The sequence below is a fragment of the Equus quagga genome, chromosome 2 (genome assembly GCF_021613505.1).
Source record: "Equus quagga isolate Etosha38 chromosome 2, UCLA_HA_Equagga_1.0, whole genome shotgun sequence".
Taxonomy (NCBI): Eukaryota; Metazoa; Chordata; class Mammalia; order Perissodactyla; family Equidae; genus Equus; species Equus quagga.
In genome coordinates, this window is record NC_060268.1 from 32,505,893 (window position 1) to 32,527,249 (window position 21,357).

Consider the following 21,357-nt stretch of genomic DNA (forward strand, 5'->3'; position numbering starts at 1 on the left):
AAATAACATTAAAATAAAAAGCTCTTGCTCATCAAAGGATACCACAAAGAGGATTGGAAAGATAAGCCACAGCTTAGAGAAGACATTTGTGACATGGGCAAAAGATGTGAACAGGATTGTCATAGAATGAATGGTCAAAAACATATGAGAAGATATCAACAACTAGGAAATGCAGAGATACCATTTTAGACTCACTAGCTTGGCAAAAATGAGAAAGTAGAACTTTGTGAAATATTGGGAGCATATGGAGCAGCAGGAGCTCTCTTTGCTGCTAATGGGAAGATCCGTTGTTCCATATACTTGGAAAACAATTTGGCTGTATCTAGTTCATGTGAACATGTGTACACCCTCTGCTCAAACTTCTACACATTCGTACCAGGAGACTCACATGAGAATGTTTCTAAAAGCTTTGTTTATAATAGAAAAAATCTGAAATTGAACAGCCATGTCCATCATCATTAGAGTGGGTGAAGGGACTGAGGTAAAGTCACATCATGGAATACTACATAGCTTTGAGAAAGAGTCAGCTACAGCTATGTGCATCCCCATGGATGATGCTTAAACAAGATGTTCAGTGAAAAAAGTCACAAAAAAAATAAAAGACATGCCAATAGTCAAGAGGCAAGGTGGTAGGAAAGAAAGGGATTTTATTACAGCTTGCTAGCAAGGGGTAAGATGGCCGACTAATGTCTGAAAGAACCATCTTCCAGAACAAAGACTACAGGCCAGTTATATAGGGGGCTGGTCTCTGGGTGGGGGAGACATCTTGTCTTAGTTGCTGATAGTCTTCTGTTTTACTGGATATGCATCAGAGACCAGAGCAACACCCTATACCCTGATCTTTCAGTTGTCATTGATGATGGCTATCAGCATAGGCTCTCTGCCTGGGGATCATCACATTCCTAAGGAACTGAAAGGAACAAATTTATCAATTTATAGCAGCTTTGAGGGATGATAAAATCTACAGAGCCAGAGCATATCTGGGTTAGTCAGTCAGTCAGAGGTCATTCAAAGTGACAATATGGTGTCTTTTCTACAATATGGTTTCCCTTATGTCAACCTTGTGTTAGGCCAGTATCAATTAGACATATTTTCATATATGTATTTGCCTCTCAGATTTCTTGTTCTGAGTTGAATGTAATCAACATTTGCTCAGAAAAAGAAAAGAAAAGAAAAGAAAAAAGTCACGAAAGAATGATTCCATTAGTCTGAAGTTCAAAAAACAAGCCAAGGAAGTTTATGGAATCATACATTTGTGGCAAAACTTTTTTTTAAAAAAAAAGCAAGGGAATAATAAATATAAAATTCAGAAGAATGGTTCTTTTGGAGGAAAACTGGGGGAAGACAGAGGGAATTCAAAGATACTGGTAATTCTTGCTTTCTTAAGGGGAATGTGAGTACGTGGTTTATTTTTGCCATCCTTTAAACTGCACATAAATGTACATGTGCTACTCTTTTGTATGATATTTCACAGCATTTAAAAGTAAAAAAAAAAAGCTTCCTGTTGCTCCCATCCCACTCCCACCTTGCTCCCCAGAGGTGCCAGTTTTCAATGCCCTTAGCTGCCCCTCTGGTAGGTATTCTGCTACCTATTACTTCTACAATTTTGGACAGTTATTATGGACTACTTATTTTGGTATACAAGGATTTTTGTATTTCAGAATATTTTAGTGTATAAAAACTCATTTTGCTTTTTTTTAAAAGATTACAATTTATGAGTTCATAAATTACAGTTTCTTTACTTTTTCATTTGCTTCCTGCTTTCTTTCTGTTCCATCTTCCCTGTTCCTTTTTTATGTTTCTTGGTTTTGACCTCTGTGTTTCATGTTAGAGGATTTCTTCAAATAGTTGGTAATCCTTGGCAGGCTTGGCTGCCATTTAATATGTAAGACTGAGGCATGATAAACCCAGATGGAAGCTCAGTGTAAATGGACAAGGTTTGCCCAGTGGTGGGTCTCATGGTGGGGTAAACAATTGCAGACCAGCCATTTCATTTTGGGGGCCCTCCAAATGACAAGATCTGTTTGTCTTTGCTCTTAGACTGATCCATTTTTCCAGGTGGAATTTCTCCAGGCACCTGACTGGGGGCTTAGGAATGGAGTGTCACCCTGACTGCTAGCATTCTGAGAGGGAAGCCAACGAACGTTCTGGGATTTTGACAATTACTCCATTCCAGTACAAGACCTCAGTGCCACCCTCTGCTGTGCCTGATGTCTGCAGTCCCAAATCGGTCTAGTTGAATTTTGCTGGAAACCATACTTCCTGATCATGATAGTTGGGATTATATATCTGACACCTAATTGCACCGTATGCTAACTTTTAAACAACCCCTTTATTTTTAGCTCCCTACCTCACCCTTGCCTCTCCAGCACATGGTACCTCTAATTCATGCATGTCTGAGGTTCTGCCTTCCTCTGCAGGCAATTAGGTTTGTCCTTCCATCACTCTGCCATGGAATTGACCACTCCTCCAACTACTTCTGCCTTCACATTTTCTGTTTTGAAATTAAAGGGGTGTGTTAGTTGCCCTGAAGATAGATTTTGTGTTTCTGGTCTTCAGTCTCATAATTTTGAGTTAATTTTTATAGGAGAAAAGGAAGTGAAAAGGCCTTTACTCTGCTACCCTACAACTCAAAGTAGTTCTGATTTTCACATCTTAGAGGCTATTGCCTTGTTGCAACATGAACAATGAGGCATGTGCATCCTTGCTCGAATGAGATGTATTTCGAGGGAAAGGACACAGGACTAGTAGTCAGACATCTAAGTGACTCTTGGTAAATCATCTGTCATGTGTTTGTTGCACTTGTACTATCAGAAGATGACTTGTTCACATGAGAGAACTTCAGGGTACATGTCCTCATGATCTAGTCAGGATGGATGTAGGGCCTCACGCTTCATGGATGATGGTGAATAAATATTTTGGATCACTGTGTTATTCCATTCACATAGGTGACGGAGGATAGGTTATAATATGTGCTTGCTTTCCATCCTAGATGTGCTGTGAGAGTAAGGAGGATGATAAAGACTAATTACAGGGGAAATATGCTGGGTTATACACCGGTAAGCCCTAACAGAATCTTGTAGCAGTTTTTAAAATATGTATATACAACGCTCTTTCATCTTTTCTTTCTTACTAACATTTCCTGGAATCATCATTTTATGTTTATGGAGGAACTCAGTCTACTAGAAGTAGTGTGGCACTTACATCAACTGTTACCTAGAAAGTTAACAAAGCAGAATGACTTAGTTGTAAATAGTGTATATTATAGCAATGGCTGCAAATTAAGACTATCTGAGAGGTTGTTCTAGGTGAAATGTGTCCATAAAAGGAGAAAGTAAAATAGCCTTAGGTATCTTTAGACAAAGATGTATTTCTCTTTGAGCTTTGTCACAGATTTTGTTGTCTGGTGGCTTGAGGCCCTGAAACTAGGAGTGCCCACTGTCACTAGCTCTTCACCTTCCAAGCAGGAGTGAGAAGGAGCCAGGTAATTTGCATCATGGTACATTCAAAATCAAAGGCCATCCATCATTTCTGATATCTTGAATGCAATGATTATCATATCAAAGACATACGATGACATTGAAGATAATAACTTTTCTGGTGCCCATTATCTCTAACCAGCTCAGAGTAATTATTAGCATGTGTTCTGTTCAAAAGCCTAACACTCTAAATTTTGGAGAGAAAAGTCCCTATTTGAGCCACCAAGAATATAAATGAGACTGGGTTCAATGTCTTAACATTAAATGAGAAATTATATAGATAAGAGAGGGAGTCCAAAGGTCTTACAAACTTTGTTATTTAGAATCCTTAGGAGGGCAATCTGGGTATCTGTGTACCTGGGACTGGCTTTATATGAGAAAGCTGTTCTTCTTGACTGAGCACATAGCTTTAAGGGAGGACTTCATGGAAATTGATAGAGAAAGAGGCACATTTCCGGCTAGTTAGCCAAAAAACTCGGAGAAGCAAGGATTATATAAACATACGTGCATATACGTCAGGCACTGTGCTAAGTGCCAGTGATAGTGAACAAAATAATATATTCATTTGTGGTCACCTGGCTACTCAAATTGTGGTGCATGTACCAGCAGCGTAAGCATCACCTGGTAGCTTATTAGAAATATAAGAATCTCAGGCTCTGTATCAGTTTCCTAGGGCTGCCTCAACAAACTGGGTGACTAAAAACAATAAAAATTTATTGTCTCATGCTTCTGGAGACTAGACGGTTGAAATCAAGGTATTGGCAGAGCCATGCTCCCTCTGAAACTGGTAGGGGACTCCTTCACCTCTTTTTCCATCTTCTGGTGGTTTGCTGACAGTCTTTGGCATTCCTTGGTGTGCAATTGCATAACTCCAGTCTCTGCCTTCCTTGTCACCTGGTCCTCTCCCTGTGTCTCTGTCTCTTTGTGTGGCCATCTTCTTATAAGAACGCCAGTCCTATTGGGTTAGGGGCCCACCCAACTTCAGTATGACCTCATCCTTATTAATTACATCTGCAATGATTCTATTTCCAAATAAGGTTACATTCTGTGGTACTGGAGGTTAGGACTTCAATATCTTTTTTTTAGGGGGAATGAAATTTCATCCAAAACAGATCCCATCCCATTCCTAGTGAATGAGAATCTATATTTTTAATGAGGTCCCTGGTAATTCATACATACACTGAATTGTAGAGGATATCCCATAAATTCTTAATTGCCTCATATTATAGACAACTTTCTAGTGCCTCCACCAAACTTCTCTAAGGGCTTTGCCTACAGTATATAGAGGTATGTAGAATGGAGATGTTTCCCATGCAATTTAGGAATAATTGAGAGAAAGCTTCTGGTTTTGTCCTCAATGCTAGGTCTAGTGGGGTGAGACGGGGAAGAGAAGGAACCTTTCCTCTTCCAGTCTTTGATAGCTGTGCAGAGTGGTTCTTGGGACAGGAATTTAAAGTGGGATTATAATATAGAATTTAAAACAAAAAACCAGTAAAACATGACTCAAAGATCCTGTGGCATCGTGCCTCTGGTATGTCTTGAGTGGTAAGCCACTGTACTCCCATCCTTGCTAAAACAGAGAACAAATAAATTCTTCACCCTGCTGTTAGAGGTTGAATTACATATGTGGAATAAGTTCCTGGCCTTCAAAGAGCTGAGCCACGATGGTTGGAGGCCACCTGAAGGGATGGAATTGAATTTTTCTGGATTATCTTGATATTATTAACATCTGTCCCAAAGAAAGTCCAAATTCCTCTCACTTTCTGACCACCATAACTTAGCATTCACACCATCAGTTTGAAAGGCAGAGTCTTGGACAGCTGGGCCTATGTTCTGTTTTGTTTGTCTTTGGTGAGGAAGATTGGTCCTGAGCTAACATCTGTGCCAGTCTTCGTCTGTTTTTTTTTTTGTTTTTTTTTTTTATGGGATTCCTCTATTATTTTATGGGATGCTGCCACAGCATGCTTGATGAACAGTGTGTAGGTCTGCTCCTGGGATCCGAACCTGTGAACCCTGAGACACTGAAGCGGAGTGCACAAACTTAACTACTACACTACTGGACCCACCCCCTGTTTTATTTTTTTTGTTTTCTGTTTTACCAGAAGTTGGATCTTTTCATAGTCTGTTGTTTTCTTTTTCACACTCTATCTAGTTGCTTCTCACCAGATTAGTTGTCAGTGGTTTAGAATTACTTCATGTTCATTACAAGAAAGTGCTCTTTAAGGGACCTTGAACTCTAAGAAATAACAGGATGATGTTTCTCATCCGTACCTTTGTGTGACAGTAGCTTTCATCCTGTCTGAAGATAGGGCAATGAATGCACTCATGTCTCTTGCTCATTTTCTCCCCCAAGTATCTGATCAATGGGAAAATGCATGTGATTTGGTTTTGGAGCTTGTTTTGACATGGTACAAAAACTCCAAAACCATCTGGATTATCAGTTGCCCACATCCCTGCCTCCCTCCATCCTCCATGGTACCCTCCACTCCTTGCCCAGCCACAACCTTCACCTGCTATGGCCTTCTCTGCATTTGCTTTCTGAACAGAATTCATTAGCCTGAAAATCAATAAAAGTGTTTTTCTGCCTCATCAGTAAGGGAATGGATGCCAAATATGTTCTCAGACGCAGGATAGGATGACAATTTGCCTTTTCATATTTCTTGGTGAAGAGCCTAAATCCTTAAAGTAAACTTCATCCGAGCAATTTGTGTGTCCCCAAAAATAAGGCCATGGAAGAGATTCAGACCTAACAGTTTGACAGAACAGTGAAGCTCAGTTTTCCTTGAAACATTTAGTGGGACAGACAATCAGGCCGCATGTGGAAAGCTTATTTTAATGGCATTATCAGGCCAATTGACGGCGGTCACTACTCAGAAGCATACCCGGCCATGCTGGCCATCAGCAGCAAGGGCTTATTTGCACCAAGTCAAAGGACACTTTATAATAGGGCACCATGGAGTCAGCGAACTAGCTTCTCTGGATGTGTTGCCCAAGAGTGGCAGGGGATGGAGCACAGGGACAAGAAGGGAACAAGGAACCTGAGTCAGCGTTTATTTTCCCAGGTACCTGCCAAGAAATGATTCCTTGCTTCCAAAGAAGCGCTCACTCTCCCTGAGGAGAGAGCAAGACGACTGCCAGCTCTGGTCCTGCAGTTCTCCTCCAGGTGGCCCTCGCTCCTGGCCCTGGCTGGGAGAGGTAGTTGCTTACCTGTCCCATCTCTAGTCACTGCCACGCTAGAAATGGCAGGGAAGGCACAAGAATAGCCACAGCTATGAAGTAGGATCGTGTCAGTTGTTCCTTCCTGTGACCTTTTTTTTTTTTTTATGTAAGGCCTGCATCCGTGGTCTACCATGCGTTAGGGCCTTGTATCACCTTGTGTCACTTTTTGGAATTTCCATTGGGAAATTCTCATTCTATTTTTCAAATTATATTTCTCTTACTTATAAGTTTCAATTTGGGGCATATGTGAATGGGTGACAGTTCAATGAGAGTAAAAATTAAGCCTAGGGATTCTCTATTATACCGTATCTCATCCCCAGAAGATACTGCTCTGTAAAATCCAGTCAAAGTTCGAACCCCATGTTAATTTATATTGTGATTTGGAGGTATCCAGAGTAAATGATTAGCTTAATCATCAGAGCTTGTAGCCCTTAGGATAGGTGCATCAATTTCTACATCTCTAACATGGGATTCTACCTGCCTTCCAACCTAGTCAACGAGAATGTCTTCAAGATAAATGCAACAGTCATTATGAAAGCACCTTGATCCCTTTGGAAGCCAGTGACTTCAAAATGCAAAGGATTACCATTCATAAGACAAGCTGACTTGTCATCAGTAGCACCTGTGCTGTATGCCAGCCTCTTAATGTCTGTAGATTTGCCAAATAGTGGCATTCAGTAAGTGTCGATATGAAACATAAGCAAAAGATACCATCAGTCTGAAGCCACAAAATAAAGTGTTTTTTAGATTTTTTTCTTTGGAAAGTCAGATTGTCTACTTTCTATGTATTCTCCACTGTGTTGTTCAACCTCCCTGAGACAAGCAAACCATGTACTCATTTGTTCGATAGAGTCAAGAATGTCCTGCACGTGGGTATTTGATGCATATCATTGTCACGAAAGTAAATACCTACCCATGTATGTGGATCCTTCATTTATTTATTTTTTGGTGTGGAAAGGGTGATTCCAACTGGAAAAGCGGCAACTTTCATATGCACTTATTTGCCTGAAGTGCCCAGGAGATGTTCATTGGTGATAAAGCATGTGGCTATATTTTGCTGGACATGGTGCCTGTTCTCCAGGCTCTCTGATAAAACCAACCTCACTGGAGATGAAAATCCTGTGATGAAAACTGAGGAAGTTCAAATGTGAGGACTAAGCCAACGAACAGAATACCTACTTGGTCTGGTATGGATTTGAATGTGTTTGGTATCTAGCGAAGGTAAAGTATAGACATCATCTTCATTTTGAGACAAGGAAGGCTCCCTAGAAGAAGAAGGCTTTTCTGTTTCTCTTAATTTTGTGGCTTTGCCAAACTCACTTGGCTAAGCATGCTTCCAGCATTCATGGTCTATTCAGACCATTTATTTTTATTTTTACTTCTGGCCACATCTGCCAAGCTGAGGCAGAAAGCTGAAGATATATATATGGATTTTATGTAGATGTGAAAATCCCACTGGACCTGGCAGGAATTCTTTCTCAATCTGTCTGGCAAGACTTTTCTACCTGAGCAGGCAGGGTATGGTTTTTCCAGTGTAGCAAATCTGTCTTCCCATTTCTATCTTAATTCTTATTCAAAGAGACAGGTTTTTCTAAAAACCCACATATGTAAGAAATAATAATAATTTGGATACACTGGCTTAAGGTGCAGGTTGAGACAGTGTGGGATGTGGGCCTGCCTTTCCCCCCTCCGGAAGGCATTGCGAGAGTTCCTTAGGCGATGTAATAGTACGCATGTGGGACATGCCCTAATCCTAGCATGCGGTGTGGGTCTGGAAAGGCTTTGCCTTAAACTAGGCATGTCTAATAGGGTTTAACGCAACCTGTGAATTTGCCCCTGCACAAGGTCAGCTTGTAGGTCAGTGGAATGCTGCACAAATTGCATTCTCCTCCAGACTGTAATTACACCTAGGAGAAGGCCATGTGCTGCCAAGTTCAGCTGACTCCAGATAGGACCAAGATAAACTGAGGGCTTGCTAACGTTTCTCAAAACCTGATTTTTAAGGATTTGATATAAAGCATCTCTTGTTTAAAAAAAAGAAAGATCGTCTTGAGGTTTATGAAGGAGCTTTGTGTAGGGGATGGTGAAACCAGCTATTATCTCCCTTGTCTGGGGACAGAAAAAGATAGTTTGACATGGAAGCATGAGGAATTTGAGTCAGACATAAAGCGAAATGCTGCAGTGCCAAAAGTTAATACTAGAAAATGATTTTGAGGTTTATAACAAATCAAGTAGTATGTACATGAGGACAAAGAAGAATGAAAACTGGGTATTGGGAATAGTCATAGAATAGGAATAGGATGAAAAGTTTAGGTTGTGTTTGCAATTAACTGAGGCAGGACTGTGTTTTATTTGATGATAGAAAATGACTATACATATGTGTGCATTGTTCAAGTGCAACCTTAATAATTTCTTCAGTGTAAACTTGCTTCAAAAGTGAGATCCATCCTTCAATATCTGGGTTTCTGGGCCAACCCAAAGGCAGAAGGATAAGTTAGGCAACATTTGAAGGTTTCTTCAATGCTATGGGTTAAATGATTCCCAAATCCACTTCAAGCAGAGTATGCATTGGATGAGCAAAGTACTCCTACTCTCTCGTAAATGGTTCCTGAAATGTCTTTCTTGAATAGCCTGGAGTGGGCACTTTTTTCCAAAACCCACATGGAAGGAAGTCACATTGGGAGCTTCAAGGCATAATTCTGTCTACTGGCTCCACATAAACATGGAAAACTATTGATTTGACATTCACATTATGAAACTATGGACTAGGAAAGTCAGGAATCCTCCCGATATCCAACATTCAAATGTGGCAGACTAGCCTCAAGGTCTTCTACGATGTGAAAGCCCCTGCTGATGGCTGGTCTTAATGCCTGGAAGAACCTTCACCCTGGTGGCCATGCAGAATGGAAAGAGCCCTTTCTGTGTAGATAAACTGGAACGTGAGTTCCAGTGTCATTTGGGGATCATGGCCTGCAGAGCTTATCACCTCTCAACTCTCCTTCGTGGAGAGGTGTCCTGAAGGTGAGACCTGGACTTTCATTTCAGGAAAAAGTCACTGAATGTAACACTTTGGGAGTGTTTTCGGTTGACCCAAAGAAAGAGTGTGCCCAAAACAACCCTTTCTTTCAAAACCCTCATTTTCTGTGAGTCTTGGCATTGTTTTTTAGGGATCATATACCTAAGAACAATCAGAAACTCTTGTTGTTAACTGATCCCTGTAAATAGCTCCCTCTATTAGGCTTTTTTATGAGTTACCCTTTTAAACTAGTCGTTGAACTTCCACTGAACAAGGATGTGTATGTATATACTTAATTATTTTTACTCTTAATATCCCTTCAGTACACCAACACAGGAGTTGGCATATTGTGAGTGTTATTGAATTGGACTGACTGCATTTCAGCGTTGATGTGACGATGAGTCAGAGCAGGCCTAGAAATGGAAGGCTGGTCTCCTGACTTTTAACAACTAGTCATCAGACTATGATGCCAATCACTTTCCATAGCTGGCCAAGGGGCCGTGACAGCTCAGCCTGTTAAAGCTAAAAGCAAGAGAGAAGAACCATTGTATTCATGGCTATAGTTCTTAGTTTTGTATGTATTTCTACTTAGATTGTTATGTTTCTAGGTACCTTCGACTTGGGCCAGACAACTTTAAAAAATTGTTAAAATAGCACAGGATTACAACAACCAGAGCGCTTAAAGAATGGGTTTGTGCTGATTAATTAAATTTTTGAATTAAAAAATAGTTTGGGGGCAGGCTCTGTTGCCAAGTGGTTAAGGTCGCGTGCTCTGCTTTGGCAGCCCAGGGTTTCACTGGTTCGGATCCTGGGAGCAGATATGGCATCACTCATCAAGCCATGCTGAGGCAGCATCCCAAATAGTACAACCAGAAGGATCTACAACTGGAATATACAACATGTGCTGGGGGGCTTCAGGGAGAAGAAGGAAAAGAAAAGAAGATTGGCAACAGATGTTAGCTCAGGTGCCAATCTTTAAAGAAAAAAAAAGGTTTGATATAAGATTTATATCTAAAATCCTTCAGTTATTTTTAAAGGATGTGCTCAATTTCCTACTATAAAAAGGGCAGACTTAAATATCTGACAATCTCGGGTAACGTAGGATTCTAAAAATTTTCCAGATAATCATTATGCTCACCAGTCCACACTGTTCAGTAATGCAAATACAGCAGGTCTAGGAGAGTGAGTTTGATTTCTTTCAAGCCCAGGATATATTAGAGAAGCTAGTGCACTGGGGAGAGTAAATACTCGAAATTAATTAATCTTCTTGTCATATGTTCTTTCTCTTCAGAGAGGAATGCTTGAAGTTTACTTTGTCTAGAAGTTAACTTACCAAGAATGCATACAGTGCAATAAAAGAGAGACAAGGGATTCTGAGTTCATAGAACCTTCTACATACGTTGGATCTGGTTATTTGAAACTTCACCATGATTCTAAAAAAACTATTTTAAAAACAATATAATAATTGTTGGTTGATAACTAATTGAGCTTCTTTAAAAAAAAATCTTTTGTCAAGTTCTAAATCTTTGTTCTCCCTCTTTCTTCTCCTGTTCATTTTCTGCATCAATTTTGTTCGCTCATGTCTTTTTCCCTCCTTAGTGGTTTCTTGCTAGCTACTCTGCTATGAAAGTAAAAACCTCACGTAATAGGTATATAGCTGGGTAAGGAGTTGTGATATTGGGTCATAAATGTCAGAAAGGTGAAGAATGAAGTGTTGTTCTGTTTTGGTGCCCCTTGCTTCATTGCTCTAGCAATGAGATGAGTCTCCTTACTTTACAGGACTCTTGAGTGTGAAGTGTTATCATCACGCTGGAAGTCCACAGGGGGCCACTAAAGGAATAAAAGTTTACAATATTGTGATGCCCACTGCCCCCAATTCACAACTGTCCATTTGGATTGGCTCGTGAGCAGAGGAGCACAATACTTAGCTCTTAGTTGGGGTGCAATAAGAGTTCTCTTCCCTCCTCTTCCTTTAGAAAATGCCCCTTTTCCACAGCAATCTCTGTGTAAATCTTTCTTCTTGCTATTCACTATGTCTTTATTTACATTTCTTTGCACTGTACCAGCCTAATCTAGTAATTGAAAAACATGGCAAATGGATGTGAAGACAATTCACGAGAGCAGATGACCAATAGCCAAATCTGTAACCTTACTATTAGTTCGTTAAAAATGCAGAATAGTGAAAAAAACTTTTACCTATGATATTGGCCAAAATTTTATAAATTGATGATACTGAGAGTGGATGAGGGGACAAGATAAGTCACTCTCGAATACATGGCAGGAATGTAAATTGATAGCACCTATTAGAAACAATTTGGCAATATTTATCAAAATTTAAAATGGACATATTGTTTGAACAACATCTATGAATCTTTCCTATAGAAATATAAGGATGTATCTGCATGGTTGTTCATTGCAACATTGTGCACAATTGACAAAATTTGGAAAATTCCTAAATGTCCATCTATAGAGGAATACTTAAATTGTGCATCATATTTAGAAGCGGGTCTGCCTATACTGACATGGAAGATAACAAGCTATTTGTGAAAGAAAAAAAAATGATACAGAATGGGGAAAAAAGTTGCAAAGAAAAATGTACTGTTTGCCATTTTTATAAACATAAAACCCTACACACATGTGGGCATGCACATGTGTTTTGGTCTGGGAAGAAACAAACCTCCATTTCTTGTGATGATAACTGGGCAGTAGAATTGGGGGATGAGAGTATTTCACGTTTTCCTTTTTTTGCATTTCGTATAGTATAAATTTTCTTATTACAATAAGCATTTATTGCTTTTGTAATTAAACATCATAAATTCACAAAAAGAAAATAGAAAAAAATATACAGAACAAATATTTCTGTGCACTTGTCAACTCTCCAAAGGCAGAACTTTAAACACCTCCAATCTTGAGCTCAATACCTGGGAGATGGGAGTTATTTGACAAATGTGTGTTCAGCGAAGGCACGCTTGCTTGTTGCGGTCTGCGCTCCCGTGACCAGGTTGGCCAAGACTTGGGCGGAATCATAAAGTATGCCCTGGGACCCCACAGAGCACCTCTCTTCCTTTTTCTCCCTTTCAGTCTTCAAGTTTCCTTTTTCCTCCTCCTCTCTGCCCCTGACACCTTCTCTTCGCACGCTGCTTGGCCCAATCTCTAATCAATTTTGGAAAGATCTGAATATATACTGAAGTCTTAGACCAGACATTTTAGCCGACTAAACTCTCACGTGGTCTGTTTATTAGTCCAATGTGTTGTTTTCTTCCATGTATTTCTTTTCAGCCGTTTTGCCTGTTGGACTTGAGGATATTTAAAAATATATATTCATTTTTCACTTCATTTTTTTTTACCCTCTCTTTACTTGTACATTTTTGCTTGTAATTTGTTTAATACTGTCCTTCACTTCCTAACTTCAAAACATATTATAAGTTATAGTCTTCAAAACAGTATGGTACTGGTATAAAGACAGACATATGGACCAGTGGAACAGAATAGAGAGCCCAGAAATAAACCCATGCATATGTGGTCAAACAATCTTCAACAAGGGTGCCAAGACTAGTCTATTCAACAAATGATGTTGGGAAAACTGGATATCCATAAGCAAAAGAATGAAATTGGTCCTTTATCTTACAGCAAAAACAAAAATCAACTCAAAATGGGTTAAAGACTTAAACATAAGATCTGAAACTATAAAATCCCAGAAGAAAAGATGGCAGGGAGAGCTTTATAACATTGGTCTTGGCAGTTATTTCCTGGTTATGACACCAAAGTACAGGCAACAAAAGCAAAAATAGATAAGTGGGACTACATCAAAAAAAAGGCTTTTGAAAAGCAAAGGAAACAACCAACAGAGTGAAAAGGCAACCTATGGAATGAGAGAAAATATTTGCAAACCACGTATCTGATAAGAGGTTAATATCCCAAAATATATAAGAAGCTCTTAGAACTCAATAAAGTAAAAACCTGATGAAAAATGGCCAAAGGACTTGATGAATAGATTATTTCTCCAAAGAAGACATACAAATAAATGGCCAACACGTAGATGAAATGATGCTCAACATCATTAATCATCAGGGAAATGCAAATCAAAGCCACAATGAGGTATCCCCTCATGCCTGTTAAGATGACCGTTATCAAACCAACAACGATGACAAGAAAAAACCGAGCAAGCGCTGGTGAAGGTGTGGAGAAATGGGAACCGTTGTGCATTGTTAATGGAAATGTAAAATGGTGCAGCCACTATGAAAAGCAGTATGGAGGTTCCTCAAAAAATTAAAAATAGAACTACATGATCCAGCAACCCCCCTTCTGGGTATTTATCCACAAGTATTGAAAACAGGATCTCAAAGAAATATTTGTACTCTCAAGTTCAATTCAGCATTATACTCAATATCCAAGAAGTGAAAGCAACCTAAATATCCAATAATGGATGAGTGGATAAAGACAGTGTTAGAGAGACACACATGCACATACACACAATGGAATGTTATTCAGCCTTAAGAAGGACATGCTGTCACATGTTACAACATGGATGAACCTGCTAAGTGAAATCAGCCAATCACAGAAGGACAACTCCTGCATGATTCCACATATATGAGGTATCTGAAGTAGTCAAACTCATAAAAGCAAAAGGTTGCCAGAGGCCAGGGGAGAAGGAAATGGGGAGTAGCTCTTCAATGGGTATAAAGTTTCCATCATGTAGGATGAAAAAGTTCTGGAGATTTGTTGTACAACACTGTGCATCTAGTTAACAATACTGTACATTTAAAAATTTGTTAAGAGGGTAGATTTCATGTTATGTTCAGTTTATTCTTTTACTATAGTAAAAAAAAAAAAAAAAGCCTTCCAATACATGAAAAAAAAAAAAAAACTAAGAGGACTTAGGACATATATCCATTCATTGTTCATTGCATTCCTACCATTTTAGCTAGTTTTGAAAAAGCCAGTATTTCACAAGTAAGGTCTTAGTCCAGCTAACAGTAACAAACACTCTTTCCAAATAGCTGCCATGGCAAGTCATTAGACAAAATTGCAAGGGTGGCGGACATCCTTTGCAGGAACAAAATTGTAAGGCTGATGGCAACATCCTTTCCACAGTTCAGCCCAGTTGAACAATGAAGAGGGAGTGGGTTTGCTTATTTTACCCAATGACAGACAGTCTCAATCCCTCTTTCTCTCAGTTCTCTGTGGTCGCTCGTTCGAACCTTGTCTTTCCTGTAGGTAGAATGTGTTACCTGTGGTTTTCAAAATCCTAACTGGATAACTTGGTGAATGCTTGTTTGAATAAATTTTTGCTACCCAGTTGTGGTCTCATCATAAATTTGATTCCTGTGCCTGTCTCCTTGACTTCAACTTACATGCCACGGCCAAGGTTGTATCACATTGTTTCAAGGTTCTATCAGTCACTATCCTGGACATTTAAGAATAAGTCTAGTCATTTCCCAAAGCCTTTCTTCTTTTGAATTTGCTCTGCAGGTTAGTTCAGGTGATGGTTCGATTTGCCTTGTTGGTTGTTTTCAGCTATTTTACCAAAGGGGTTTTTTTAAATCACTAAGCTGTACAAACTTCATGAGACAAGGACTTGGTTTATCTCGGTCCCCTCTGCATCCTCAGCGTCCAGAGCAGTGCCAGGCACAAAGCAGATGCACAGCAGATAGCTGTTAAATAAATGAATGCATGGCTGAATATTTACATAAAACTTACATGGGTTTTCTTAATTTTGTATTGGGCTTTTAAAAATCATTTCACTTTAAATGTGTGTTCCCTGAGAAAAAACTGGTAACTGCCTTTTTAAAAAAGATCTCTCTTCCTCCTCTGCTTTTGCGTTCATATAAAAAAGTAAAAATACTAAGTACCTTCTTTATTTCTTTTTAAAACTCCTGAAATTCTATACCTCCCAAGAATCTTTCTCCAAGGTAATGTTGAAAATATTAAACACATTAGACTGGAAAATCAGATTTTTCTTTTATCTTGATGAAAGCTTAGTATTTACTGTATTTTAGGTCTAATAGTTATTTTCTTTTAAAAAAAGCCATTCTGAGCAGGGAGAGGAAAGATAATGGGCAGGGAATAATTGATTCAACATCGATCAATAGATAAGTAATTAGATAATTTGGATAGTTAGTCTTGGTTGGAACAAACTCATGTTATTCCTTATTGTTCAAGCAGCAAGAATCTCAGCTAGTTTAATAAGTGTAGATATTTGTTACTATTAAATCTGGTCTTCTATATTTTGATGAGTTTAAATCTATATTTTGATGAGTTTAAAAATATCTAAGTGGGAGGGGAAGCATAGCTGCTTGGTTTGTATTTTACCTGGGAAAGTACATTAAAAAACATAAGATTGGTGGTTTTGTGTCTATTTCCAATGATTTTTGTAGCCATGACACACGAGAGAAAAAGATTATTTTTCCTTAGTGGCCACTGTGTGATATGTTATTAGGAACTGATTTGGCTTACTGGGTTTGGGGAAACACAAAACTATGGAAAGCTCTCCATGGAATATTCATAAAGATTGAAATAATTGGCAATGAGGTATTTGGAGTTTCTAAAAAGATTGGAAACACGTTGATATACGTATATGTGATTATAAAAGAACAATTGTAAACAATTTAGAATTAAAGCTTTATGTACAATTATTCTATTATTTATATTAATAACAATACAAATACGAAGCACCCTAACTCTCCAAAACAGGGAAGTTCTATTTAAATACTCTATGTCAAGAATTATGTTAGGTGCTTTACACAGATTACGTCATTTAACTTTTAGGATAAATGTACAAACTAAGTACAGTCAGCCTTACTTCATGAGGAAATAGCTGAATTCCCAGAGGTTGTCATTTTTCCAATGCTGACCGGTAAACAGCTGAGTGGAGATCACAAAGATCTTTCCCCTAAACCGCTCAGCAGATGATGCAGCCAAGAAGATTGGAGGTTATGCAGTGAGTTAAGAAGTAGCAACATGGAAATATGCCAATGACCAGTGGAAAAGTTAAATATAAAAGACCACATATGTTGCAATTGCAAGTTAAGACATGTTTGAATAAAACATCAGAGTGAACTGTTATAAAGATTTTAGGGCTTATATTAGACTGGTGGAATTTAGGGTGGTGTTTTTCCTTTATAAAATATCTATAGTTGTGGATAAGTTGCTTTTAAATTAAAGTATTGTTAAAATAGAGTGACTGTAGCATCCGTTCACTTCATCAATCAAAGTATCTGAAAGTCTTGATGTTTTTGGTTTGCCTCTGAAAGATTGCATGGTTGTTTGAGTTTGCATTAATTTTATTTTTAAATTCCAGATCATCAAGTTATTGGATGGAAAACGATCTCAAACTGTGGGAATCTTGATATCGAGTTTGCATTTAGAAATGAAGGATATCCAGCAGGGTAAGTCTTCTCCATCGCTTTTTTATTCCAACTTTTAAATTTTTGAGTATTTTATTGTGGAACATTTCAAACATACAGAAACTTAGAATGCCATAGTGAATCCCATGTGCCCCACACCCAGCTACAAAGCCATCAACTCACTTTTGTTTCATCTGAAGCACCCTCCCTCCACCAACTAGATTATTATGAAGCAAATGTAAGACATTGTATAATTCATATATTAAAAATGTTAGTACTATGCTAAAAGATAGGAATACTTTTTCAAGCATAACCCCAGTGCCATTATAATTCATTTAAAAACATTTGCAATAACTTCTCAATGTCATCAAATATGTGGTTCTAATTTCACTAATTGTTCATATACTCACTAATTCATTCATTTACAGTTTGAGTGAAGATCCAAACAAATTTCATGCATTACCTTTGATGTGTCTTTCAGGTTTCTTTGAATCTAGAAGTTTCTACCCTTCATCTTTTTTTCTCTTTCCTTTGTAATTAATTTTTTGAAGAAACCAGGTCACTTGTCCTGTGGAGTTTCCCACATTTTAGATTTTGCTTACTGCATTGCCAAGCTTTTATTTATCGTGTTCTTCTATACCCTGTGGGTCCTGTAAACTGCTACTTTGATCTAGAGACTTAATCTGAGTGCGGAAAGAATGCTTCATAGAGGCTATTGTATATTCTGTCAAGAAGTATGTAATATCTGGTTGTCTCTTTATGATGTTGGTGAACACTAATAATCTTTGCCTAGAGTCATTATTTCATTAGAAGTTTGCGAAATAATGGTCTACTAATTCCATCATTTCTTCTTCATTAACTAGACTACTTCTATGGAGAAACACTTCCCTTCTTCATCAACTTGGTTATATCATTGTTTCTTAATCCCTTCATCTTTTCAAATGATGTTATTTCAACTTGGTTATCTTTGGCTCAATTTGAAATAAGACATTTAAAGAGAGGAAATTTTGCTTATATATTTTTTTTCTTAGAAAAGTTAGACTAAAAACCATCTTATCTTTTTGAAATCTGTGTCTTGCATGAAAGCAGTACTCCCCTTTCTCAGTAATCAGTTAAATGTAAATCTTTTTGTTGACATGTCACTGATAACGTTTTCTGAGGGGTAATACGATCTCTGGTAGATGGTGTCAGTAGAAGTTAACGTGGGTCTAACAGTGGAGACACCCTCGAACCACACCGCCCTTCAGGCTTCAGTCTGTGTTGTCTCAGTTGTTTGACTCTGGTACACAGCAGAAGCCTCCCATAGGTCCTGAACTGAAAGACACAAAAAATACTTGTACACGCTACTTTTCCTCTCAAAAGAGCTTTGTTAAGGTCTTAAAATTTTCCTTTACTGCAAACATTAAACATTCCACATAAAACTAAAATATCTTGAATTAGATGATAGTCACCAAATATTCAAGTAAGTTATCCATTGTTAATATTTAAACTTAATAGAATTAAATGTGTGAGTGTGAATATGAAACCTCAGAAGATGTTGCAGTAGCTGATTTGAACTGGGGTCAGAGGGTGGCTGAAAAGGTCCACCATCAAAATTAGAAAAGGATTCTCCAGTGACTTTAGATGTTAGATCTTCTAGGAAAATTGAGTTTCTGGTCAATTCAACCCAGGAAACTGTGATGTTAGGGCAAAGGAAAAATGAAAAAAATCAAAGAAAAAAATATTGGCAGGGAAGTTTATAGTCTTTTGTCAAGGAGACTTTTTGGATGCAGTCATTGAAATTAAAGAGGAATCCTTCAGGTCTAGTGGCAGAATCCCGTACTAAACAACAGTACTCTTTATAAGCCTGGTGAAAACCAAGTATGCTTGGTTTCATCACCATGATGTGTAGCACTAAGGATGTGGGTCTTCACAATGGCAACAACAGATTAGCTTTTATTCAGTTCCTTTTAGGCATGTCTTGCTGTAGTATATCAGGTTGCCATATGGATGAGAGTCATTCCAGCCATGTAACATTCCAGTTGCCAACTCAGGGCAATAAACCTTCTTGCTATGGCAGTCCAGCCTCATTGGATCAGTTCACCCAGAATAAAAGATTAGGTCACCTAGACATTTTGCAGTATTCTACTTGAGACAAGAACATGCTTCCATGAAGCAGAAGTGAACTTGCATTTTATCATTGGAAATGTTGATTGTGGCATCACAGACTTCTAGGACTTGTGGGCACCATTTTTAGTTCTTTCTCCTGCTTCGAGCACCTCTGTCACCTACCACAGAGTTGGCTCCTAAGTTCTAAAAAAAAATAATCTCCAGTCCATGTCTTTGTTTAGTAATGCATTCCAGATGAATATGGCAGTATAACCCGAGCTTAACTTTTCTTTGGAATCATTTGACTGACACTGGCATCTGAAGGTCACTTAGGAACCCGGGCTGTGTCAGTTACATTTCATTCTGAGTCCGTGTCTGGTCGTGAATGGAATGCACTTGGCCTTGTGTTGTCATCCTCATGAAAGGACTCCCTGTGCTGACACTGGCCTAAAACGTTTGTTTTAATCTGAAGGGGGCTGCGGTGAGATCTGGTTAGGTCAGGCCAACTGGCACCAGCACAGTCGCACAGCACGTCAGCCCTAGTGAAATGACCACAGTTCAGAGACCATTCTTCAGCCTTCTGGTTATATATTCATCTCTGTCAGTGCACAAAGACAGATGCACTAACTAACACTTAACAAACTCATGAGGAACTGATGTATAAATCAGAAAACTAGTGTTTCAGTTAGAGAAGAGAATTTTCCTTCATCATGATGAAAATATTTATCATACCTGTGCATCATTACCTCCATATTGCTTGACTCTACTCAGCGTTATATATTTGCTTATGTTGTTTTTCCCCTTCTAAGATTACAGCTTGGTCACCTTGATGATAGTTTTAGATATTTCAGTGTACAATTGCCTCCCACAGGTGGATAATCCAGTTTTTACTGGTTCGACTCTGAAAAAGAAGCTTCCTTCATTTGTAAGGTGGGCACTTCTCTGCTGTCCACTAGAACATTGCCTGTAATATATATTGAGGGACTGGCAGGGCCAGCCCAGGGGTGTAGTGGTTAAGTTCACATGCTCCATTTCAGTAGCCCAGGGTCCGCAGGTTTAGATCCCGAGTACAGACCAAGCACCACTCATCAACCTATGCTGTGGCGGCATCCCACATAAAATAGAGGAAGATTGGCGTAGATGTTAGCTCAGTGACAGTCTTCCTCAAGCAAAAGAAAGAGTAAGGTTGGCAACAGATGTTAACTCAGGGCCAATCTTCCTCACAAAAAAAAAAAAAGAAGTGGGACTTGGGGTCTCTGTACCTCAAGGTCTTACAGATGACAAGTAGCAGAGCCTATGTTTGTTCCTATGTATCATGTTGCATTTCTTTGCTAAGAATTTCTCTGAGAATTAAGCATTGTTTACAACTAATTGGGCTAGTGTATCATATATAAAAGTCATTCAATAAGTGGTTTTTTAATTTAATTTGATTTAAAAAAAAAAACAGACTAAACCTTAGACTAGATGGAATCAGAATGTCGTGTATTCCATTCCAGTGCATTTGGGCAAAACTTCCTTTCCTGCTTCCTTCCTTCCTTCCATTTCTTCCCTCCCTCGCTCTCTGCCTCAATAAACAGGTATCGAATGCCAGCTCTGTGTCAGGCATCATGACTACCACAACACGTACGATGCAAACTGTAACATTCTCTAGAGGTCACAGGACGATGAGAGAGATGTACAGAGCAGCCCAAGATTACAACAGAGTTGCCTATGAAATAAGAGAGAGCAATATCTTGACTCATCCTGTAAAACTTAGAGGATCAAAGGTGGTCATCCCACAGAGGAGCTTTTCCAATTGAGGAAGGAAGGCACGTGAAAAGGAGGCACAGCTCGAGCATACAGATTACATGTGAATGTGGCTTGTTTAAGGGCAGAGGGCTAGAAAGGCAAGCAGCATCCAGACCAGGAACAGCCCTGAATATCATCACATGAAATTGGGATGTTATCCTGTCAGTAACGGGGAGATGAAATTAAAGAGGGGACGTGCTGGGATCTGATTTTGAGTGCAGAAATCTCTCTCATGTGGAAGACTGGCCCCAAGGCCTCATGCGCTCCAGCTGCAGCCTGGATCGCCTGCTTCACTTGGCTGTGCTTGCTTCCCCTCTCACTGCCCTCTAACAACAGTGGTCCTCTTTGCTTCCTTAACAAGGCCAACTGCTTTCCTCCTTCTGTGTCTTTGAAGGCACAGTGCATTTTAGATGAACAGCAC

At 38.9% G+C, this 21,357-nt stretch overlaps 1 protein-coding gene across 3 annotated transcripts in view; it reads left to right on the plus strand.

Moving 5' to 3' along the window:
• The window catches only part of FMN1 (formin 1), a 353,942-nt gene that overhangs the window by 185,626 nt on the left and 146,959 nt on the right, over positions 1-21,357 (plus strand). For all 3 annotated transcript variants that reach the window (XM_046652860.1, XM_046652862.1, XM_046652861.1), the window contains one exon: positions 17,015-17,102. In XM_046652860.1, the coding sequence (XP_046508816.1) occupies positions 17,015-17,102 (88 nt within the window). The remainder of the gene's footprint in view (positions 1-17,014; positions 17,103-21,357) is intronic.